The sequence below is a fragment of the Pseudomyrmex gracilis genome, unplaced genomic scaffold, assembly GCF_002006095.1.
Source record: "Pseudomyrmex gracilis isolate BER0280 unplaced genomic scaffold, ASM200609v1 scaffold_62, whole genome shotgun sequence".
Classification (NCBI taxonomy): Eukaryota; Metazoa; Arthropoda; class Insecta; order Hymenoptera; family Formicidae; genus Pseudomyrmex; species Pseudomyrmex gracilis.
In genome coordinates this window covers 129,184-153,709 of record NW_018020646.1, presented here as the reverse complement: position 1 = coordinate 153,709, position 24,526 = coordinate 129,184, and the positions used below count along the sequence as shown (strand labels likewise).

General features: G+C 37.6%; 5 protein-coding genes and 1 long non-coding RNA gene across 11 annotated transcripts; 4 read left to right on the top strand and 2 right to left on the bottom strand.

Moving 5' to 3' along the window:
• Window positions 1-120: 120 nt before the first annotated feature.
• On the top strand, window positions 121-3,042 carry LOC109854271 (polycomb protein EED-like). Of its 2 annotated transcripts, none has more exons than XM_020427172.1 (5): window positions 121-215; window positions 389-573; window positions 702-860; window positions 946-1,138; window positions 1,301-3,042. In XM_020427172.1, the coding sequence occupies exon 5, from the start codon at window positions 1,324-1,326 to the stop codon at window positions 2,605-2,607; it is 1,284 nt and encodes a 427-aa protein (XP_020282761.1). In that variant the 5' UTR covers window positions 121-215; window positions 389-573; window positions 702-860; window positions 946-1,138; window positions 1,301-1,323; the 3' UTR covers window positions 2,608-3,042. The 2 variants fall into 2 exon arrangements, with proteins under 2 accessions (XP_020282761.1, XP_020282760.1); XM_020427171.1 differs by having other exon boundaries at window positions 385-573.
• Window positions 3,043-3,523: 481 nt separating this feature from the next.
• LOC109854293 (PAX3- and PAX7-binding protein 1) lies at window positions 3,524-9,766 on the top strand. Of its 3 annotated transcripts, XM_020427215.1 has the most exons (17): window positions 3,524-3,675; window positions 3,781-4,023; window positions 4,322-4,500; window positions 4,932-5,091; window positions 5,260-5,359; window positions 5,452-5,642; window positions 5,735-5,817; window positions 5,913-6,112; window positions 6,205-6,394; window positions 7,354-7,477; window positions 7,637-7,825; window positions 7,973-8,172; window positions 8,261-8,411; window positions 8,612-8,807; window positions 8,959-9,157; window positions 9,246-9,364; window positions 9,517-9,766. In XM_020427215.1, exons 2-17 carry the CDS (start codon window positions 3,849-3,851, stop codon window positions 9,566-9,568), a joined length of 2,508 nt encoding a protein of 835 aa, XP_020282804.1. In that variant the 5' UTR covers window positions 3,524-3,675; window positions 3,781-3,848; the 3' UTR covers window positions 9,569-9,766. The 3 variants fall into 3 exon arrangements, with proteins under 3 accessions (XP_020282804.1, XP_020282805.1, XP_020282803.1); XM_020427216.1 differs by having other exon boundaries at window positions 3,524-4,023; window positions 5,452-5,609; XM_020427214.1 differs by having other exon boundaries at window positions 3,524-4,023.
• Window positions 9,767-10,476: 710 nt separating this feature from the next.
• Window positions 10,477-17,804, top strand: LOC109854253. 2 transcript variants are annotated; one of them, XM_020427144.1, is made up of 23 exons: window positions 10,477-10,583; window positions 10,738-10,973; window positions 11,124-11,369; window positions 11,480-11,638; window positions 11,793-11,935; window positions 12,120-12,267; window positions 12,357-12,541; window positions 12,662-12,981; window positions 13,087-13,265; window positions 13,366-13,583; window positions 13,693-13,912; window positions 14,023-14,227; window positions 14,320-14,536; window positions 14,672-14,829; window positions 14,991-15,133; window positions 15,243-15,376; window positions 15,527-15,653; window positions 15,722-15,904; window positions 15,978-16,307; window positions 16,423-16,678; window positions 16,765-17,047; window positions 17,250-17,436; window positions 17,569-17,804. In XM_020427144.1, the coding sequence occupies exons 1-22, from the start codon at window positions 10,574-10,576 to the stop codon at window positions 17,419-17,421; spliced, it is 4,272 nt and encodes a 1,423-aa protein (XP_020282733.1). In that variant the 5' UTR covers window positions 10,477-10,573; the 3' UTR covers window positions 17,422-17,436; window positions 17,569-17,804. The 2 variants fall into 2 exon arrangements, with proteins under 2 accessions (XP_020282733.1, XP_020282732.1); XM_020427143.1 differs by lacking the exon at window positions 17,569-17,804 and having other exon boundaries at window positions 17,250-17,538.
• Window positions 17,801-20,212, bottom strand: LOC109854255 (retinol dehydrogenase 12-like). Its single transcript, XM_020427147.1, has 4 exons — window positions 19,659-20,212; window positions 19,265-19,500; window positions 18,895-19,192; window positions 17,801-18,780 (listed from the first exon to the last, which is right to left on the bottom strand). The coding sequence occupies exons 1-4, from the start codon at window positions 19,935-19,937 to the stop codon at window positions 18,607-18,609; spliced, it is 987 nt and encodes a 328-aa protein (XP_020282736.1). The 5' UTR covers window positions 19,938-20,212; the 3' UTR covers window positions 17,801-18,606.
• On the top strand, window positions 20,110-20,971 carry LOC109854256. Of its 2 annotated transcripts, XR_002250201.1 has the most exons (5): window positions 20,110-20,188; window positions 20,259-20,415; window positions 20,510-20,537; window positions 20,644-20,794; window positions 20,882-20,971. It is a non-coding gene; the product is annotated as an uncharacterized LOC109854256 (long non-coding RNA). The 2 variants fall into 2 exon arrangements; XR_002250200.1 differs by lacking the exon at window positions 20,110-20,188 and having other exon boundaries at window positions 20,220-20,415.
• LOC109854254 (sprT-like domain-containing protein Spartan) lies at window positions 20,801-24,187 on the bottom strand. Its single transcript, XM_020427145.1, has 5 exons — window positions 23,738-24,187; window positions 22,902-23,065; window positions 22,702-22,810; window positions 22,496-22,615; window positions 20,801-22,297 (listed from the first exon to the last, which is right to left on the bottom strand). The coding sequence occupies exons 1-5, from the start codon at window positions 23,810-23,812 to the stop codon at window positions 20,855-20,857; spliced, it is 1,911 nt and encodes a 636-aa protein (XP_020282734.1). The 5' UTR covers window positions 23,813-24,187; the 3' UTR covers window positions 20,801-20,854.
• Window positions 24,188-24,526: the final 339 nt, after the last annotated feature.

Here is a 24,526-nt window from a genome sequence, read left to right as displayed (position 1 = left end):
AAAATCTATAGTACACGTGACGTGAACCGTAGATTTGGAGTACTGGCAGTGTGAACATCGAAATGCGGTCTGTGTGATTTTGAACTCCCTGATTGCACTATGTATTTGAGAGGGATTTTTGTTGCAACGTTCGGCGTCGCTGAAAACATGCAGCCATGGCTGAAATCTTCAAAAACGGCACGTTACGGAGAAGAGACTGTTTAGTTTCTTTCTTGGTAAGTTTTTGCATATTTTTTGTGATTGTGATGACCTTATTTTTGGAAAAAAGACTGGAGTTATGCCTCTTCGGGCGTGCTGCAGCAGATTTATTTGAATTTGACTTACATCTTGTTACACTGTTAACTTTTTCTCTGTGTGTGTGTGTACATATGTGTTTTCTTCTAGGTAGTAGGCCCAGTCGAGTCATGTAAGAAAATCTCAGAAGGCCTCTATCAAAATGCAAAGGAAAGAGGATGGGATATAACTGTACATCAGTGCGAGTCCATAGCAGATGTTGTGAGAGCAAGAATAGACATCTCTGTAGACTTCATTATTTTTGCTTTTGATTTGAGAGCTGCGTATACCTTGTCAGAAGTGAGATTTTTTTTTTACTTTAATAGCTTGTAACAATCGTTTGTTAAGTAATTTTTGATCTCAAAATTTGTATTTATCTATTTATCATTCATCTTTTTTGTAACAAACTGTTTATTGTGACATTTAAGGTAGAAACTAATATAGCCAAGGTAGATGAATATTACATATTGTCTGGAGCAACCTGCCTGGTAAACTGTGTCGGAGTGTCCAATATTATGGGACTGATCCACAAATCGAAGAGTCTTTGCCACAAGTATAAAATTCGTTTTCTTTCTGCCAATGTTTCTGTGAGTCAAAGTTTATCATAGTTTATCTTAAAAAAATTATATACATTACAGATAAAGATTATATCTTGAAATGTTTATCTTGCAGAATCCAAAGTCTTACGTTAACTTGGCAGAAAGAATTTTTTGTATTGCAGAGGCAGTATTGGGATTAAATAATGGTATACCAGTCATTGGAACTGTAGCAACAATTGAGACAATATAATCAAAGTGATTCGATCACTTTGTTCAACACTTTCATTACAAAGATTGATTTAATCAATTTTTTAATTATTATATAGGTACATACATTTTAATTATTTTAATTGTTTTCAAGTTGAAGCGAAGAACAATTTAGAATAATGGAAACTTGAATGTTAAGCAATATATTGAATACATATTGGTTGTGTAAAAATATTTATTTTAAGTTTGCTTATTTAAATGTTTACAAATGTTTCTTTTAGGCTGCTAAGACTGACGTATTAAAATGAGAAAGTCGAGTAATAAGACTCAGGCGTATGCCTCAAGCCAGGAAGACAGCGAAAATGACAGTGACGTGACAGAGTGTAGCATCGGAAGCAATTCGACAGCAGGTACTCATCGCAGCGATACGCCTACACGCAGTGCTCGATACAGACGAAAGGGACGTCGAAGGAGCAAAACGACCAAGTATAAACCGTCCACGGACAAACCGTTGTACAAGTATTGCTGCAGCGTCAAGGAGGATCACGGGCAGCCGTTGTTCGGCGTTCAGTTTAATTATCACTTGAAAGAGGGCGAGCCGCTGATTTTTGCTTCAGTGGGCAGCAACCGCGTGAGCATCTACGAGTGTCCGCAAAGCGGAAATATACGGCTGCAACAGTGCTACGCCGATCCCGACCCGGAAGAGAACTTTTACACGTGCGCGTGGACGTATGACGATTCCGGGAAGCCGTTGCTGGCTGTGGCTGGTTCACGGGGAGTTATCCGTGTCATCAGTCCGTCGACGATGACTTGTATAAAGCACTACATCGGTCATGGACACGCGATAAATGAGCTAAAGATACATCCAAAGGATCCGAATATCATGTTGTCCGCGTCCAAGGATCACGCTCTAAGACTATGGAACATCAAAACGGACGTGTGCATCGCGATCTTTGGAGGCGTTGAGGGTCATCGGGATGAGGTTCTAAGCGCCGACTTTGACATCAGAGGCCAAAGGATCATATCCTGCGGAATGGATCACGCTCTCAAATTGTGGTCGCTGGAAAAACCGGACATGCAGGAAGCGATCAAGCAATCGTATCATTGCAATCCCAGCCGTAACGGCAGACCCTTCGACTCGATACTTCAACACTTTCCAGACTTCACTACTCGAGATGTACATCGGAATTACGTCGATTGCGTCAGATGGTTCGGCGATTTCATTCTGAGCAAGTCTTGCGAGAATTGCATCGTATGTTGGAAACCTGGCAGGCTCGAAGACTCGCAATTGCGTAACGGAGAGACAAGCGCAACGGTTATGCATCGCTTCGAATTTAAGGAGTGCGATATTTGGTTTATACGTTTCTCCATGGACTTTTGGCAGCGCACAATTGCTCTGGGGAATCAAGTCGGTCGAACTTACGTCTGGGACTTGGACGTGGACGAACCCGGACAGGCGCGCTGTTGGGCCCTACAACATCCCCGTTGCACCGCACCGATTCGTCAGACAAGTCTGAGTCGAGACGGGTCTGTGTTGCTGTGCGTTTGCGACGACGCTACAATCTGGAGATGGAATCGCGATCACTGATTCTCGAATTTTATTTTATGGTTATTGTACGTGCCTTTGCGTGTGTATGCGTGTGTGTGTATATAAAAATTTATATCGCGATAATTTCGCAGTTTTTAAAAACTAAATCGGATTTAGATGAAAACTGTAAGATCTACATTTTGTTATAAGATTAATTTGAATTTTTCATCATAAAAATTTATTCATTAAAATAATTTTTGAAAATACATTTATCATACGTGCACGCGAGAAATTGTACATGTATTTAATAATTTATATTATTGAAGATATCGACATACACTTGTTTAAGTAATTGAGGTCATTTATTTTAAGTTCTTAAAATAAAAGGAAGTTTAATTTTTTTAGCTATTGCATTTTTGCAATGAATAAGTCATGACTATATCAGTAAATATACTCTATTTGTAGCATTTTACAATATACATAAAATTCATGGGACGTGTGTTGTGTAATTTAATTTAAAAAACTGATATATGTAGAATCATCACATTGCATTAAATAATTCAGCTGTAATTATTTATTTACTGACGCACGTGCACATAACACGGAATATAACTATGTTAACTGCACGTAGCACGGAATAGAACCATTTCCATGTTTGGACGTTGCATACGTATTGACAAGGCGCTCGTTGACTTTGGTACGTAGTTTTCAATGTGCACCACCCATGTGGACATGCGCTAGTTTACGGGACAGAAAAGTGATTATACATTCTCTTATGGGTTTGGTCGCTCTCTGGTTTGACGATTGCAGATTGACCAATGGGCTTAAGTGAGCTGCCTCGATCTGATTGGTCAATCTGCAATTGCAGCCGAGATCACAATCCGCAATGTAAATACAGGCAAGTCTTCTGTTCCCATTGCACTTAGTGTAATCGAGAAAAAAAAGAATAGACCTAAGGTTTGACAGAGTAGTTGAAAGCAGCTGCGTGTGGTATCGGTTAAGCTAACGTTGGGTTTTTGGGGATCTTACACTGTGGATTTAACCCTCCAATCGACTGCCGCGTATGTTTGCATCACGTTCGGCTGATTTTTCGGATTTTGGATGTTACGCGTAGATTTCTAAGTAAATGTACGACAGGATATTATTGCGAGACGTGAATTTGTAATCTGGCTCTTTAGTGTTTGACCCGGAAATGCGATATACTCCGCATTTTATCGTATGTTTTTAACGCAGATACATAAGTGGACAGTAGACGATCCTATCGTACGTTATAATAAAAGAGTTTGACGTTATTCGACACGATGTCATTGTTCAACAAACCGAAGCGAAATATACGTCGACGTCCTTTCGAGGATGAGGATGAAGATAATGAGAACAGAATGGAAGTTGAAGAGGCGCAGCCTGTCAAAATTAAGACAAAGAAGAAGGAAAAGCCAAAGCAGACGCTCCTCAGTTTCGGAGAGGAGCTGGAACAAGGTGTATACACACACACATACACATAATGCTTGCGTGATGTGTACAATTACTATACTTGTGTATATTTGAATGATCTATTTTATTTCTACTTCAACAGTAATGTTTATTCTATTTAGAATTAGAACAGAAAAAATAGTGTAATGTATATGCAAGAGATAATTTAATGACAATATTGTTTTGTTGAATGAGAATTTAGTTATATATATATGTATAGCTTAAAATGTTAAAACTCTTGGGCAACAAAACTTACTTGACTCAAATATTTAAAACTGAATTAAAATTGTACATATGTGTGCAGGGGATGACGGAGAAGTTTTTATAGTGAAGAAATCGTCGAGGAGCAAAAAACTGATGAAACAGCTAGATCACGAAAGGAGAAAAAAGAAAGGTGAAGAGAAAATGCAAGTGGACACTGAGCAAGCGAATAAATCCATTAAGCAGGAAAAAGATTTAGAAATAAAGACAGATGATCTAGTAGTAAGCTATCTCTATGATGTTTTATTATTATTAGCAATTTTTCTTCGATTTAAGTAATTTTATTCTTTAATTACATATTACATATATATATAAAAAGCTTGTTTATATTATATATATATACATGTATATGTGTTATAAGAGACAACATATATAAACGTATCTATATATAAATTAATTAAAAATATATACACACATATATATATATATCTAATACTCTGAAATATTTACTAAGAGTAACATCTCAAGATTTGGAACAACTATGGAAGTACTGCGAGCAGACGCATTTTTACTATTTTGTACTTTTACAAAACACATTTCTTTTTTGTAACAATGAAATTCCTATAACTTGTAATGTACATTACAAAATTTGTATTAATTTTACTTTTCCTTTTAATTATCTTTGTTAAATAATGCGTAATCTTCATTGCTAGGTTAAAATAAAAAACACAGGACCCCTGATTTTGAATGGTCGAGCTGCATTAGCAGCTGGGAAAGATGAATATACATCGGGTGAAGAAGAAGAGGAAGTTTGCAGTCACAAGTTTCGCTCAACTACAGATAAAGCCGAGACTGTAAAGATACTTCTTGAAAGTATGTATGATTGTTGTTTTAACTTTGTATGCAAATTGTGTGTTGCACATTATGTGATGCGCACAGAAGAACAAATTATTCAAAACGCTTTTATCGGGCTATGTTTATACTTCAGTCTGTATTATTGATAATGGTTTGATACATGTATTAAGCGTTAATGTCACTTAGGTGGATGTATACCTGATGCTGCTATGATTCACGCAGCGAGAAAACGTAGGCAGAAAGCGAGAGAATTAGGAACTGATTACATTCCTCTTGAAGAACAAAGGTAGCAATTTTGTCTTGTTATTTATTATGGTTATCTGTATTATATGTGGTTTACTTGTTAACGAAAAGGAAATTTTATTTTTCTTTATAAAGCGATGACAAGGGTAAGTCAAGATTGATACGAGAGGAAGATCACGATCGTAGTGACGATGAGGATTCGCAAGATCGACTTGATATGACCGTCAATACGGAAGCACGTGATAAGGAAAAAAGGAGGGAAGCGTTTCTTGCATCTCAAGCTACGATAAAATGCAAGTCTTTGTATAAGATAGCTGACTTAAAATGTAATATTTTTTTTTTGTTTTTTTACTTGTTTGAGAGCTTTAAAAGATACTTGTGATGAGACAGTAATGTCTAAAGTAAGTTTTTGTTTTAGTTTCAGATAATGAAAGCGAGCACGAAAACGAGGAGGAAGAATGGGAAGCTCAACAAATACGCAAGGGTGTAACCGGTGCTCAGGTAAGGGTATAGTTCAATAACGATTTGCTGATATTTTCACAATGCTATAATGCGCAATAATTTTATTATAATTTGATTTTTTTTTTTCTACGCAGATTGCAGCGGCGCAACAGGATTCGATGTTACAACAACAGTACGCGATAGGCATGAATGTTAATCAAATGATCGGTCCTGGGGTACCGTTGGAAATGGTGTTAATGCCTGCACCACCGCCGCCACCGTCCATTCAACCAATAGATCCAACAAAAATCGAACCTGTTACACCGGAAGAAGTTGTGAAACGAATGCGCACGAAGTCTTGTATCGCTCTCTTTATCGCGAACTTTACACATATAAAGAAACGCTTGCGTGAGCCAATTTTGTACAATCGCACACTGTTGTTTAAAGGTTGGGCAGTTTGAAAGAGGTGCACAGGAAATATCTTCAGGACCAGGAAAACATAGAGCGGGAATTGGAGCAAATCAGGAAAGAATTGATCGAGGGCGAAGTTCGCACGCCGCATTACGCGCAGCGCTTCAGTTATTACCAAGAGTTGCGTGGGTATGTCACTGACTTGGTAGAGTGTCTTGATGAGAAGGTGGGTTGACACGCTGTCACGTTTGATTTATGTGCACTGGGATTTACCGTACGCGGTTGGCAGAAATTCTCCAGTCTTTGATTAATTCTTATTCTGAAGTTTTACCATCTCAGTATATATATTTCTCGCCTCGAAAGTACTAGAAAATTTTCAGAGCATTGGCCGAATTAATTTGGCATATACTAATCGAATTGTATTTTCGATTGGTATAAATTGCGCGCACTTTGTTTTACAAGCGTAAAAAGTGCACTTAACGGTGTAAGAGAGAAACAAATTTTTTTTTAAATTTTGTTTCCGCAATATTGACGATATCAATGAGATCAAAGAAATTAACGCGGACTCAAAGTAGTGTGTTAATTAATAAATCAAACGCTTGTAAAAAAAAAAAAAAAAAAAAAAAATGCGTGTACATAACACATGCACACATATTTCCATTGTCGGGGGTCATTATCTTCTCTGTATTACGTATGTGTGTTACTTCTTACACATATCTCACAAAAATGAGTACATATAATTTTAATGTAAATTAATACATGGTAAGTAAGTCAATGGTTTTTTGTCGTATAAAACACATTGTGTGTGTCAGTTTTCACTATTAAATTTTCACGATTACGGAAGAAATTAATGAATGTTAAAAAATAAAAAATATTAGTTTTGAACTCTGAGAAATTAAATCAGATTCATATACGCCGTAAAGAATCAAATGTCATTGGAACAACAAAAAATGTTACGCGTTAATAATACTCTTTAGTTTTTTATATGGTCTGATCTTGTGTGAATCTAATGAATTTAATGTGTTTCGACACTCGCACGCGAGTGCATTCGTACGCACACGTACACAAATATATACATGGCGTTTACGTATTAAAATCTCGGAATCAATAAGTTAGGCATCAATTTCGTGCACTGCAATCTGTTCGGTGAGTTAAAGGCATAGTTTTGTTTTTCCTTTTTGTTAGCTTCCCCTGGTTATCGAATTGGAGAAGCGCTGGTTAGATCTGTACGGCGAACGCACGACCGAATTGATGGAACGAAGACGGCAGGACACAAGGGATCAAGCGGAAGAAATAACGGCTGGACCAAGTTAGTATATTGTACTTTAATTTCACTTGGTATTTGAATTAAAAAAACAGCAATTTGTGAGAAAACCATGAACATCGACAGAACTTACCAAATGCGGACATCAACTTGACACAGAAGTAGATTTCGCACAAATTTTAAACAATCACCTTTGTTTTACAGGAGGCTATTCGGCGAGAAAAGGACCGGAAATGGATGCTCACGTAAAACGAGCTACGGGAAGAGAAGGTAGAAGAGCTCGTCGCAGAAGAGCGAGAGAATTGGCTTCGAACATGGCGAAGCACATCGACGGAATGTCCAGTGACGATGAGGTCACCGTGCAACAGAATCTTGTGTTTCAGCAAACTAAAGGTAGCGCGGTCGATTTTATTTTGATTTTATATATATTTGTTTTTTACTTTTATACATATTCTGTATATATTTGTTCGAATTTCTTATATCTCAGTATATTTTTGTGAATAAACGAACCGTGTTTTATTTCTCTTCATTTTATTACAGATGAAATTGACAATGACTCGAAGAATGTATTTTCCGACGTCGTAGAGGAGTATTGTACAGTACGTGGTATTCTTTCGAAGTTCGAATCGTGGAGAGAAACCGACATAGACGCGTACACGGAAGCTTACGTGTCGTTGTGTTTGCCGAAAATACTTTCACCAATTATCAGATTACAATTACTCACGTGGAACCCGATTATGGTATCTTACTCATTTCTTCTTTGCAACAGAAGATAAGACGTGTACAATTAATGAAAAATTATTAACATTAATACGGGGATATTTGTAGGAAAGCGCCGATATCGAAAGGACAAAGTGGTACAACACGTTGCTTTTGTATGCTCTGGATAGCAAAGAAACAGAGGAATCACTTAGACGAGATCCGGACATCAAATTAATACCATTAACGATTGAAAAAATTGTCATTCCCAAATTGACATGTAAATATGTGATTGTGCCTCACAGGCTTTTTAAGATCATTTTGAGCCTGTCGTAAAATTTAATTCAGCTTCTGTTCAGAAAAAATAATTAATTTATTCTTCCTAGCTTTATTTATATATAAAAATTGTACTCTCTCTCTCTCTCTCTCTTTCTCTCTCGACAACGCAGTGTGTTTAACACTTCAATATTTAATTTTCAGCTATTATCGAAAAAGTGTGGGATCCGATGTCAACGTCCCAAACGTTACGACTTGTAGGGACTATAAGTCGACTGATCAAGGAATATCCGAATTTAAATGACACGAGCAAACAGTTAGAGAAGTTGTTTAATGCTATTTTAGACAAGATCAAAGCTGCCGTTGAGAATGATGTCTTTATACCCATTTTTCCAAAACAGTTAGTTGATAGAAGATCACTAGTTGATAGAAAATTACTAATGTATTATCAAATTATTATTATTTTTTTATCATTATTGTTATTATATTATTCAGTGTTTACTGTCTCTTTGCTATTTTCAACCTGAATTGATCGTTTTATGTTTTTGCAGGTTTTGGGATACAAAGCATTCTTTCTTTCAAAGACAGTTCGCCATGGCTGTTAAGTTGCTTCGCAATTTATTAAGTTGGCAAGGCCTTCTCGGAGACATGCAGTTGAAAAACTTGGCGTTGGGTTCGCTTTTGAATCGTTATTTATTGGCGGGATTGCGAGTTTCTTGTCCAACCGACGCTTTATTCAAAGCAAACATGGTGATTATATACAAATGTTTTTTGTATACTTTGCTAAAGATAAAATATTGTTGCGTTGAAAAATTACATGTTCGTCACTTTGTATCAGATCGTGAGCACACTACCAAGAGCGTGGTTACAAGGTGAAACTATAGAACACCTCAAAATGTTCGGCGCCCTTATTCAGCAACTAAGCAAACAGTTGGATCAAGCAAATCCTGCGCACAAGTGAGTGTCCGTTTTTAATTACAAATTAACAGAACACTCGATTCTAAGACAAAAACATTTATTTTTCACGGAACGGCCGAATTTTGTATTATAAACCGAAAAATTGCGGTTTATGCGAACGCATCTTTAAAGTAAGATTACGTGTTTTACAGTGAAGCATGGGAATACTCCAAGTCCATCCTGAAAATAATCAAGCCAACGTAAAATATGTTTGATTACTTACATGTGTATAAGTTATTACTTTACCACAACTTGTTGCTTTTAGAAAATATGTAAGTTTGTTTGATAGTTTTATACACACAATATAATATAAAAAACATGTGTATATGATGTAATACAGTAAAGTGTCACTACAGATGTATAATAAATGCAGAAATGCAAGTTTGTACAGTAATAAACACAACGTTTTCTGAATTAATAAAATTGTACATATATATATATATATATATATATATACATACATATATATATATATATATAAAACAAACAAATGAAGAATAAACATGTACATAGTATTTGAGCGTTCGAATTTTGCCAAGAACATATGTATGCGTATTTATCATCTCGCACATGTGTGTGAAATATTACATAACATTTTATAAATTTACAAGTTCAGTTAAATTGTTTACTTGAAAAGAAAAAAATTGATGCTGTTGCTCATTTTATATCTTTTCACATCTTATTAATCTAACTGCTGCCAATAAAAAATTTAAAACAGAGATTGTTAAAGGTGTTCTGGTTTTCCGGGGACTCTCTGTTCTCTTTTCAACTCTTATAAATTTTTTAGTTACACTGACATTTTGTTTACGTTGTAAACCAACTAACCAATACGCTAGTTCGTATTGTGCGTAATCGAATTGATTTTTTATACTTGGATGTGTGATTCATCCTGCTTCAATTTTTCATCTGCGCACGCAGTTTAAGATGTGTACATTTATGTGTCTTATATTACTTTCCTTGTATTGTAAGAAAAAAACGGTCAGCGATAAAATGTAATATATGTGCGATCCGTATGATTGAAGATAATACGTTAGAGTGTAACTCCGTGTGTATATCTCCTCCGTGTGTATACGTGTGTGTTTGTATATGTACACATAGCGCACGTGTATTCACATAGGTCACAGTGAAAGATAAAAAGTGGTAAGGGTCAATTCTTTGACTTGTTTCAACTCAGTTCGCTTTCATCGAGCTACGCGATTACACATCATAATGCTCACAGGTATATAAGTCACACGTACATATTGCTGAAATAGTTTTTTTTTTTTTATTTAAAAAGGAAATACTTGAGAAGAGAAATGATTTTTTTTTCTTCTGTTATTTCCAACATAAACTTGTTAAAAAACTCAAATGGTTAAGAGAACTTTCTTTCGCAGATACTAGTTTTATGTCCGAATTAGCGCGAGGAATAGGAAGAACGTTGTTTGTAGTTTTATTTTTTTTAAGCACCGAAAATGTCGCGCAAAGTTTATTTAAATCTGGAAAGGAATACGTGTACTTTTACAACGTTGTGTCAAGCACTGGCGTGTTGGTGCCCTCCAGTGCAGCGTCTTCGTGGACCCTTGACGGAAAACTCGTGATTCAGGCGGAGGACAATTATGTCACACTGCAGGTATTTTGGAAACTTGTTTTTCTTTTTTTTTTTTTCTACATAAATATTACTCTCTAGTTTAATTTGTTTCTGTTTTGATGTAAAAATAAAATATTATTTTTTGTTTTCGTGATTATTTTATTACTTTTTGACGCGCGAAATTTTTATCAGTTGCAATCGTTGAAAACGAGTTTGCGAAACGGAGATGTAAACGAAATCGTGAAACCCATCGATGTCTACGATGACGGCCTAGAACTTTTGAAACCCTTTCGATTATCGTACAACAAAGGACTCGTCGAGAACTTCAGTATCGAAGCCGAGCCTAAGTGGGTGACAAACATAAAACGGAGCATTGCTGGTATTTTGCAATTAGATCTAATCAATTTAGAAAAGGAAGTCGCTTTTCAGTCCACCGAGGTAAACTTGAATAAGTTATATTAAAAAAAAAAAAAAAAAAAATACGATGTCTAAATAATATTACTACAAACAAATTGTACAATTCGTCACAAGAAAACAATAATTCGTAGATAAATCATTACGGCAAGTGCGATATTGATTACGTCGTGAATTCCGAAGGGGAGGATCGGCGTTTGATAAGAAAGTCGCTAGATCCTCGTTTGTGTACCGGGCATCTGTGTCGCAATTGGTCAAATGTTCCGCAAGTTCAATGTTCTGACGAGTATCAAGTACGTTGTTACTGCTGACAAGATAAGGGCGCTAAAATATGTGACTCGAGCTTCAGCTAATCGCAACTTATCTCTCGAGTCACTATTTTACACCCCAAGTGTTTTTTTTTTTTTTATCATTGAAACTAACGCTTCGTGTGTGTTTGTACTTCAGAATCCCATTCTGAAAAGTAGCGAGAGAGTGTATAGATTGAAAACCGATGGATCCATCCACGATATTATTTCGGTTAACGCATCCGGAGGTATCTACGTACAACCCTTTCAAGGCATGGGAGAGGCGCATTACCACTTTGTTCAGTACGTTCGACATGGATGTTAAATTTGACGATTATTTTAAAAACAAATTATTGTCGCTACAAAAAACAAAAAATAATTGAATTGAATTTTAATAATCAATTATTTATTGTCGCGCTGGCACGTACAATTTTTGACCCGATACGTGGTCACTTCGTTAGTCACACTTTTGCTTTATCCCGAATAGACAAACTATTGACTTGTCTTCCGTCAAGGATATAACGAGCAAAATACTCGTAAACAATTTGCGAAACACAGTTCTTCATCACGAGCTGCCAGACGCGGATCTCACCCAAGGTAGAAGCCCTCCGGACAAAACCTTTGTCTTTAAATCCGTAAGTTTTTTCTCTCCGTAATTTTTTTTTTTTTTTTTTATTTCTCTTAACAGTTGAATGTTAAGTCATCATCGATCAAAAATTTACAGATAAGTGGTTTGTTGGATCGTTTGAGTCACAGGCTCGAAAATCCCGGATTGGACACCGAGATTCATAACTTGCACAATACAACGATATCCGTGCTTCTCTATTATATGGGGATGTTGGATCGCGTTGATCTCGAAAAAACTTACAACAAAATCTCGGGCACTAGTTACAAAGAGGAAACGATCCGGTATATCTTAATTTTGTTTCCTTTTATTTCTTTCAATGTAAAAAAAAAAAAATCAGTAACGTAATAACGTCGTTATGTATTTTTTACTTTATTTTTTTTTTTAATATAATTGCTATACAGGAATATGTTCTTCGAAGCGCTGCCGCAGGTTGGGAGTAAGGAATCCGCGCTTTTTATACTGGAACTTATTCAGAGTAAAAGAGTGTCCGACATGACCGCGATTCAGCTCCTTACGCGGCTACCGTTTCACATAAGAGAACCGAACGCGCAACTGCTCGTGGATCTTTATCCGCTCCTCACTCTGTCGAGCAAGATCTCCAGGGAAGTGCAAAACACAGCGATTCTCGCGTACGGAACATTGATATACAAAACCTGTTTGGCGTATTGCCCGTACGAGATGCTGGACGATTACGTACGTTTGTATCTGGACAAATTCACAGGTGTGTGTGTGTGTGTGTGTGTTTGTACACGCAACGATTTAATTGTTCATTTTTTTCATTTGTCGGACAGAAAAACACTGTTCAATCCTATGTGTTTATTTACAGAGAGCACTCAGTACGAACAGAAGATGATCTGGCTGGGAGGTTTGACGAACATACAATTGGGCCGGGTTGTTGAATTCCTGGAGCCCATAGCCAGCAGCAGTAACGATGCGGAGTCGCGACATTTCCGAGTACTCGCGGCCTGGGCTTCTATTCCCACAGCACCGTTGAGACCCGACGTTGTGAGTTATTTTTCTTCATTAATAAAAAACAATTCTCTTGCGATTGACTGAATATCACGCGCGAGTATCGGTATCTCATTGGAACAAGTACTCGTTGCAGATCTATCCCGTGTATTGGCCGATCTTGGTCAATCAAACCGAGCATCTGGAAATGAGAGTAGCCGCGTTGACTCTGCTCGTGCTTTCCAGTCCAACCCCCAAGCGACTGATATCTCTGTACTGGTACATGAAAAGCGAGCCCAGTCAGCACTTGTACAATTACTTTTACACCATGTTGAAGTCCGTGGAACGCACTACGTACCCTTGTTACAGAAGCATGTAAATATGTCAATTTCTCGATTAAACGGGAAATGATTATTAGCAACAATATAACAGTTTCAACAATTTCTTCGCGGCGGTTGTGATTATTAGGTTGTGATATTTGCAGAGGCAGAATTGCGGCGCAATTTAGTCGCTTGCTTCGAAAACCGCGAAACAGCGAACGCATCGTCACCGGTAACTATCTGATCGATTATCAGGACTCCGTGAGAAAATTCGGCGCGATGCTGCACGGCATCATCGTGGCTAATCCCTCGACAAATATTCCCGAAGTAATTTACATAACTTTGAACAATTACGGCAACGGGATGCACACTAATCACGTGTCTGTAAGTTGTTTATTTCTTAAGACGAGAACAAAAAAAATGTTCTCATTGGTTACACGAATCATTGCAACAACTTTCGATTACCGTCGAATTTCTTTCGATTCGACGATTAGTTGTACATCAAAGCGGAGGGTATCTTTCACTCGTTGGCGACGATTTCCATCGAAAATCCGACGAATATAAAAGACATCTTGAAGGAATTCAAGGTGGACGAACGAAGAAAGAACCCTGTGCATTTGGAGGTGATCGCGCGTATTCAGGAAAAGACAGTGCTGTGCGTTCATTGGAACGAGACAACTATAATCGAGGGATTAAAATGTGAGTTTGAACAATGAACGATGCTTGTACACATTTGCGTTATTCTTGTCGTTGTTTGACGTCAGTCAAACGCATGCATCGCGTTTTTTCAGATTTGTCTTCCTTGTCCGACAACTTGTACCACATATATTACAACATGGAATTTCACATTAATCAGCAACGTATAAACGTACCGTTGACGATAGAATCGTTGCAAGCGACGGATCTCGGTACCAACGTGAGGCTCGCGACGACGGGAATATCTTTGTTCTCAATGAGAGGAAATTTCACCCGCAATTTTCCCGGACGTAATAATCACGTTATTTTACGGTGAGAGAATTTTCTTTTTGTTTTTGTAAATATAAGTTTTACTTACACATTTTTGTAATAATTAAAAATCCTTCATTTCTCTGAAGCAACAGAATTATTTGTGCGCTCGATGTCTGTTTTTTTTTTTTTTTTCAGCACGTCTAGTCACGGCATCGAGAGGATAGAGAATTATAATCCGTTGGTTGATTTGTGGCACAGCGCCGAGAGGGTTCAGTCTCTACACGTTTATCTTCCTATCAACATCACACTTGGACTCGAGGAACGGCCGTACATTTCATACGATACTCTCGGAGGTGTCACGTACACAACTCTGTTTTATTATCAATAAAAATTATACAAGTTGTAGTTTCTTTTTTTTTGTTTTTTTTTTTAGATCTCTATAAGAGTGCTTGAAAAATTTCGTGTGAATATCCTACGATTTTTATTTACATCTTTAAAAAACCGCACATTGCAGAATACATCAAGACAGGAATTACGGCCCATACCAGAACGCTCACGAGTATCAGAGGCGCCGATGTGAAATCGAAATTGGAGCGAGTCTGTCGTTCGTGCTCCGCATCGCACATAGTTACAAAGTCGCCCTTATCTCATCCCCAAGTGAATATCGCACGAATTATTTTGTTTGTTGTTTATAAACACTTAAATCGTTATTTTTTTTTTTTTATGATTCCTTATTTTTGTACAACATTCCTTTTTTCGCGCATAGACCGTGAATATTCTTGACGCTCAACTTGCCGAAATAGGCGGCCGTCTACGGGTGAAGATATTCGATTGTGAGAACACGTTGTCGCACGGAACATTGATCAACGACATCTGGTCTTCTCATCGTAGCAATTATCAGTAATTTGATACATATCATATGTAATTTACATTTGTCTGCACATTATCTATGTATATTTATTTACTTTTGCATGTATTTTTATTATTTTTTTTATATATGTTATAAATTGCACATATATATACAAATTATTTTTACTGTGAATTGCGTAGAACATGGCCGAGTGTAAGATTTGCTTTAGCTGGGCTGCATTTTTGGGATTACTTCAACTATTTGCCGCCAAAAGGCAGTTGCGGAGTAGCCGCTTACATTGAAGCACTCAAATCAACATCTTCGCAGGTGAGCTTGGCTGTGCGTTCGCACATGTATCGAATGAAAAATTATCGTCTTTTTGTTTTACATTTCAGACGAAATTGGCGTATTCAAAAAACGAGAACCTCCACATTTTGTCCTTGACGCATTACGATCTAGAATCCTCCCAGAGTCTCTGTCAGTGGAACATGGCTGCGTTGCACGAAGGCACTGACTGGTTGTCGGACGTCATTAAAATCAAAGCGAGCAAGAGCGTGCCCGGCGAAAGCGTTTTCAAGGTAAATTCAATGATTTTTTTCTATCCACCTCAAATATTATCGAACATTACCGAAAGTGATTCGATCGATTTAGTTTTGCGTAGAGATCGACAGACACTCGCCGTGGCAGTGGGAGTTCTTGAGTAACGAGCCGAGCGACGAGTCCCAGGTCAAGTTGAATATCATCTGGGGACCGTCCGATACCGTGAGAGGCAAATGCGCCGGATCCTCCGTGTCGATGGATTTGTTAGGCGAAATCAGCAGTGAACAGCTCGAGGAGAGCAAGACGGCAAATTGGCCTTACGGCGAATGCAGAAAGGAATCAGCCGGGAAGAAGTTCGTTCCTTACACGAACTCCTGTTACGAAGCGTCGAGGGAACTGTCGACTTTGCGCAGATACAAAATTCTCGCGCGGTACGAAAATGTAAGTTAAAGAGATTTCGTGAAATTGTTTTTTCTCGCACACAGACTTACCATTTTTATGCAACAATTTACATACGCACAAACATTTGTCTGATGCAAAAAAAAAAAAACAACAGTTGCCGGACACTTTGTCCAAGCTGGTCTGGAAATTGTACGCTTCGTACGATTTGATCGGCGGAAACAGCAGCACCGCGAGGAAGTCCGACGAAGTCGAGGTAACCGCAGTTTTTCCGAAAGACTCGGAACGGTGCGAATTGCAACTTAACGGGGACAAAGTTGCCGTTGAATTTGACTCGCGTTACGTTGACGCCTTTCTCACGCGAACGAGAATTCACAAATATACAGAAATAGATTTATTCCGAGTGTTTTCCAGTAAGTAATGTATAAACGTTGCGTATACGATTGTTTTCTTTTATAATTTGCTATAAAAATTCTATTTTATTTTTGCACATCCCCAGGCACGTGTGTCATAACGCCGGATACTATAAAATCGGCTTACAACACGTTCTATGCTTTCGCTGAGAACAAGGAAGTAATATTGCTCGGGCAATGTTACGATGAGAAGCCGAGACTCGCGTTAACGGCGGGCAACAGTTTGCACGGCATTAATCTCAACTTAACCGACGAGTCGGGAACCATACAAATTACAGCCGGCAAGGATAATAAAGGAACTCTGTACAACGCTACGTCGCACGTACACTTGCAATCGGATCATGTGTTCCATACGCTAGGAACCAAGAAGTAAGTAGGGAAAAGATAACTGTAAATAAAAAAGTGGAGTAAAAAAAAGAGTAATTTCGTAATTCGTAAAGTCCACCTCAAAGACGCGCGAAGAAATGGTTTTTGAAATAAATTACGAATTTATGGAATTACGTTACTTTTTTTTTTTTTTTTTTAAAAACGTGCAATTATCAAATACGTAACTAGTCGTCGTGAAACGCAGGATCAAAACGAGCACAGGAGCAATCGACATCTTTCTACCGAATATTTTTCTGTACATGCACTGGACGAAGGAGCAAGTTTTACTTTTCTTTCCTAATCACGTGTTGGAGTTCAGCTGCGGAATATGCACGCTCGATCGTCCCAACGTTGACGGATTGTACGAGAAACTTTAATTAATTCATTCTGCGGTAAGATAAAACACGCATATATAATACAACGCGCGATGATTTAATCGAGTATATATCGTGTCGTACAAAATAGAATATTAAAATAAATATTGCAAAATAAAATGTTCTATTTTTTTTTTTTACTATGTATAGTATGTATATATGACAAATCAATAGGAGATCGATACGCATCTTTGTTTCTCTCTCTCTCTCTCTCTCTCTTGAAATTAAAACAGCAGCAGATATTGATGAGAACGAATTCCGCCTTGTTGTGATGACTCGCCTTTTTTGTGACAATACATTTATGTAAGAAGTTATAGCAAACGGAATTATAATATATATATGTATATGAAAAGGAACACAGAATAAAGACTCGTAATTGTCTACACCTAAAATATATATTTTATTTATTTATACAATGACAAATATATCAATAAATCCGCTAAATAAAATAACTATGTTTTGTTTGCACAACGACGGATATGACACTTGACGCATTTTCCTACTGAACAAGGTAAGATTTTTGTTTGTACGTGTGGACAAGTGTTCGAGAACCGACGACGTGCGTTTGTTCCTAAGAGAGTATTTTTGGTTTTTAAATTTGATCTCTCTTTACATAAACTTTTTTTAAAACGTATAACATGGCACGCATGTTTGATTTGTAAGAATTTACGTATTCTACAACAAGATCGCGCAATCTCGACGATCTGTTGTACACAAAATTCAAAGTAACGACCGCCACCAAGTAAAGGGGCCTTTTTTTTTTTTTTAGAATTACTATATAAGGACATTAAATTGCCGCAACGCACATACTCACGTGTGTATGTAACGGTCAGCGTGCATAGAAAAGAAAGAACAAAATATATAAAAATATATATATATATATATATATGATATATATATATATATAATATATATGTATGTACACTAGTCTTATGTTAAAATATATATATATATGTATATAAAAAAGGTCTCTTTTCGCTACGATTTCTCTGTACTACTATTTAATGTAAGCGCGAACTTAAAGATGTGGCACATTATATATATTTATTCCTCTCTTACTGTCTCTATCCCACGTGTGTTTAATATATACAAAATTAAATGCTAGTCACATTTGGAACAAGAGAAATGAATTACGTACGTTACTTGACACAACACGAAAATAAAACACAGATTAATGCGCGTGTCGCCTTACTTCACCGTCTCTCTCAAGCCAGTCAATTTTGCACTTATGTCCCACAGACGAAGCGCCGTCTCGGGATCCAGATTTTTTTTCGAAACGTAGAGTTTGCAGTCACGATACAGATGTCCGCTTTCTTCAGACAAAGACGATTCTGTCGCGCAGTGCAACACTGTCTGCGCGCCCTGTGTGAAACATATATTTGCAATTAGAGAACTTGAATAATGTAAACAAATAAATTTTTTTTATTAAATATTGTTTTAAGATAATTGTGTGATACACAACACGTGACAATTTACCTGATTTGCAGTACGTAGAAACATGAGAGCAATGGGTGAGAAAATGATGTAGTGGAACCAACTTCTCTTCACATTTCTGAACAAACCGGTATAGGTAAATCCGGGACACACCATGTAAACGTTAACGCCAGTATTCTGTGTTCGCTTGGCAAGTTCCATAGCAAAGTATGCATTCGCAAGTTTTGAATTACAATAGCCGGGATTCATTCTGCTCTTCACTGGCAATCCTTTCTCGCCATTGAGGTTCGAAAAATCTATCACTCCGGATTCCAAAAGCTTGGATGTGACCACTACCACCCTGTAAGAGAATGTTAATACATCAACCTATCGTCACTTTTCATTGCTCATTTTATTTCGATGTCACACTCACCTGCTGGGAGCACTCTCTTTCAAACGGTCCAGAAGTAGATTAGTAAGTAAAAAGTGGCCCAGGTGATTCACTCCAAAATGGATCTCGAAACCATCTTTTGTCATTGCGCAATCCTTGAGGGGTGCATACACGCCAGCATTGTTGATCAATACATCGATTTTGGGGAAAGATTTTAGCACCTCATCGGCGAATTCTCGTATCGATGAGAACGATGCAAGATCCAACTTCATTGGAATCTGTAATTGGACAATTGTGTAAAAAGCAATATTTATCTAGATAGATCTGAGCTACATTGAATGTAAAAGAAAAGTATAACGCATCAAGCTAGATTTTTGAAATTAAATAGTTTATTTATATAAAAACTAGAGAAGATCCAATTTAACAGAGTGATTACCAGTTCGCCGGTGTGTATTGTATTGCGTATGTTGGCCATGGCGTTTTTAGCGTTTTGCATGTCTCTGCAGGCCATTATAACTGTGGCTTTTCGTTTGGCCAACTCCTTCACCGTTTCCTTGCCGATACCCGAATTGGCTCCCGTAACAAGAAATACCTGACCTTGCAGGTTAGTCGTGCTCTTGCATCGTCCCCAGGTGCGTTCGCGGCATTTGCGAAGCAAACCGATGAACACAACCGTCGGCAAAATAAAGAACAAATACCACGAAGACAATGCCATGGTGGGTTGATGCCACCGCTCCGAAAAGAAAGCGCGATTTGTCGGTCTTGGGAGCGCGCACAGCTGATGGATGTTGAGCGCAGCACAAGTGTTTCAAACGTTTATTTTTCGAATCGACCGGAGCGGCCTTACTTGCAGTTTCAGTTCGCGTATTGTTTGAAATGACATTGCAATATTAACATTAACATTGCGGACACTCCAGCACGTATCCGACAGCCACGTGATGCCAAATGTTGAATGATATTGGCACGGTAAACACACTACTAGTGGCTACTGGTTAGTAACGATCATGAATCCTCTTTTTTACGTATATATACATAGGCCCACCAAAATGGAGAGTGCGCATACGTGAAATCTTACTCCCATTCGGCAAAACCACGCGCGATCTTTATGGATTATTTTCTCGAGATACGTGAAAGGGGAAACTTACTTTAAAATTGATCAGCATTACATAAAACACACCCACACACACGAAAAGGTTTGATAATAATACATTGCATATATAAATTACTTTTTACTTGGCAAGTCTAAAAATAATACATCTTGTAATAATATTTACTTTGTTCTTATAGGATGTAGTCTTGGATAGGTATCATTGAGGTCAGATTTGTTTGTTTTTTTTTTTTTTTGAACTTCAGTTTGCTTTATTTCTCTACAATATGTTAAGTGTACAAAAGTGTTTTACATTATATTTTTTTATTCCCAGTATAATCACGTTTTCAATTTTTGGCTTTTCCATATATAAGTGCACACAAATTACTTTTTTGTTAAAAAAGAAAACAAAACAAAACAAAACAAAAACAAAAAAATCACAATGCAAAATTTCGAGAGTTAAAACGATAATACTCATTGATAAGGTAGAAATTATATCCTTATTTTTGCAAAATATATTATTTATATCGTTGCTTTCTTTCTTCTTATAAGATTATTTCTTCGTTTTTAAGGCACGTATCTAGATGCTGATTCATCAAATTTTCTGATATCATCTGCATGCACACGGGACAAGGATATTTACTCTCCGTGGGGTTATCTTCTATGACAATGGTGTTATCATCCTTCTCGTCCTCCTTAGGGTCCATTTTATCATCGCGAAAGAGATCACCGATACATTCCTCAAGATGCTCGTTTAACGACGTCTCAAGCGGGATCTGTGCGTTGCAAACTAAACATATTTGGTTCTTCTCCGTTTCATTGGTGTCGCACGGTTGCGCTACCGGACTCGTAATCGCAGAGTCGTCCACGTCGGAACTACAGGAACTGTTGATATTAATTACACTGTCGTTCGATGCGCTCGAAGTTGACGCAATCGGCTCTTTGTGAACAGTCTCGGTATGCAACAGACATTCGTCAAGATGTTCATTAATGTCGTCGGCTGGAAATGTGTTGTTACAAACGGGACAATTGACGTATCTGGTTGAAATGTTATCATCTTCCAATTTAACGCGTTTATTATGCGACACATCCTCGCTTTGTGACGATGAGGGTGCCGCGGGCATAGGTAATATCAGTTCGTTGTTGTTGTTGTTGATATTGTTGTTGATCTCGTCGATCAATTCGATATTGTCGTTATTATCATTTATCAAGCACGAATCTATATGCGTATATAAATTTTTTATGGTCATAGGTACGTTGCATATAGGACAAGGTATGGAGTTGTTTCCTGACTGACTTGGATTCGAGAGCGAAATACCAGCAGACGTCTGTCGTGAGGTCGATGGCGTATCCGACAGTGATTCTCTGTCAGTCGATTGACTTCTGCAGTCTCCTGTGGATAAAAATTTGGCCAAGAGATTACTTCGTCCGCTGTTGCTGCCGCCCAAAACGCCCGAACAGGAAAAGACGTTCTTAGTTAAAACGATATTATTTTTTTCAGATTTGTTGTTTGGTCCACCGGTGCCCCACCCGTGCACGTTGTTACTCGAGTTGCCGATCTTCTTCGACGTGTGTGAAGTATATTTTTCGTTAGAATTTGTGTCGTTATCTCGACTAATGCCAGGTCGTGCGAGTTTGGAATCTTTTTCAGTGAGGACTTCGGAAGAAGCAAGTCTGCTTGCACCACTCGACGAACTAGACGTCGTTGAAAACCAATCGCTAATGGGTTTTTCACTTTTTGATTTGAGATTTGACTTTCCAGAACTTTGTTTCGAGCGTGATTTAAAGTTCTCCGGCTCTCTCACTTTTATGAATTTGCCACTACAACTACTTTGATGTTTAAACCACCAACAGTCCGACGGACCAGGTGGACGATTCATAGCTCGCCGAACCATTCCGAAAAATGGTGGCCTACGGTGGCAGGGTCCGTCACATTTCCACCAATGTTGTTGATATAGCTTTACTTCCTCATGGAAATCGTGATAAATCTGTGTTTTTTTTTAACACAATAAAATATTGTTACACGAATAAAATAATATTGTAAATAAATACTACTGACAGAAGCTTGTTGTCTTAAAAATTTTATTAATTTTAACCGAGTTAAAAAGAAGAAATAACCACACGTTGTCATGCTTAATATCTTTATGTTTTAAATGGTGAAAAATAAAATAAAATTAAAAACTCACGCTAATTTTTGTCCCTGCCAGTTTGTTTATCCTGTTCATGTGCTCGCAGAAATTTGGTCCATGACCATCTCTGTCTCGATCGTTATTTGTTAAGAACAAATACGCGTGAATCATCTCGTGCTGCAATAAAAAAAAGCACATTTCAACATTTTTATAAAAATTGTCTCATTTGCAATTTATTGTTTTACACGCATAAAAATGTTCACCAGTAAAGTCTCCACGAGATCTTTTCTCGGCCTTAATTTTAATAATGGTTCACTTAACGATATTATACACTGCTTGTTACGTGAATGAAAGCTGCAGACTCCGGCAGAACTAAAAGATTACGTGTTACACAGAAAAATATAATGAGAATAATATATAAATGATAAATTTTATATTTCAATTGTGTAAGAGACATGTTTACCTCGTCATTCTTTTGCTCCATTTGACTTCTACAGATTCCAAAACATTCCAGAAAAATTGTTTGTTGAATTGCACAAACAATTCATAAATGCTCGGTGTGGGATCAATATATTCCCATGTTTCATTTACCAACGATTGACAAATACGTAGTCTCTCAAAAGTTTGCTGAAAATAAAAGTGTTGTCTTTGGTTGAAACTGTGCGGTCTTCACTCGCATGACAAATTAAATACAGTCAACAACTTCTTTGTTAACACAAATGTTAAGAATCAGATAATTCAAGCTACACAGGAATTTATTTCTCAAATGTTTTTTTTTTTTAAGTTAATCCAAAAGAATTGTAAAAGTAAAATTAGATAACTGTTGAGATGTGTTCGCGTAAATATAATAATTTTGCGTTCATCTTTTTCATTTTTCCTCGACCTGTGGAAGTTTGTGTTTTTCGTGAAAGAAATGAACAAACACAATCGAATTAAACAGATGTTTTCGAGATAGCGCTGAATGTAACTGTATAATAAACACAAAAAAATTGCACAGCAATGTTTTTTATGCACAAATGTTTCAACGGATCTCGTGATGATGTTTTAACATGTTTGTCGCTGTAATTTTGTTACTTTTGCGTTCCAATGATCAAACTGTTTTGTACAAAATTTCACTATAATTTTTCCCATGTGATATCTCATCGAAATATATATACACGTAAAAATATACATATATTGCTTGCTAGATTAATCCTGATAATCTTATCAGAACACGATATTTATTTTCTTTGCGTATAACATTCAAAAAAAGGATATGCCTGTAATTTGCATAAATTTTTAAAAATACTTTATACATACCTCTTGCGTAGGCTTAACTTCCAAACCTAATTGTATGTTGTTGATAAAAGTAACATTAAAATCTTTCGATGCCATTGTGTGTATGATACTACGATTTACTAAGAGAGAACACAATCAAAGCACGATTCTACGCAAGTTCTCAGCCGACTTTTCTCGAATTCTCTGATGTTGTTGAAGCTCTGTAGGAAATTGGAATAAATTCCGAAATAACTTCCTCCTGTGGAAACGTGTGTGCGTGATGCGTGTGCGTGTATGTGTGTAACACCGCGAAGCCACTGGTAAGACGCAGAGATGCCAGTTTTGAGACGTTCGCAGCATGCTATAACGGTGGAAGGGATGTGCACAAAGCAGCGAGTAAATGCTTGCTGATGTTGTGCGCATCCCCTCCACTTGCTGCTGCATGCTTCCAAGCGTATCAGAACTGGCATCTCTGGTAGGACTTAGGACTGAACCAGTGTTGCAAACTCTGGCTGGCTAGCACCGAGAGCATCGAGATGAGGGAGCCACTGGGAGCACGCCACGCATAGATGCCAGATCGGAGACTCAGTAAGCATGCAACAGCAAGTGGAGGGGATACGCACACGGACACGGCTGTCGCCTGTGTGCGTATCCCCTCCACTTGCTGTTGCATGCTTACTGAGTCTCCGATCTGGCATCTATGCGTGGCGTGCTCGGCACGTCGGGTCGTGGAAGAGTGCAGACTGTGTGTTATGTTTCGTCTCTTTTCCACTTCAAGCCGGCTCGACAAGGGCTGCGGTCCGTTTCATGCTTAATCGCGCATTTATCTGT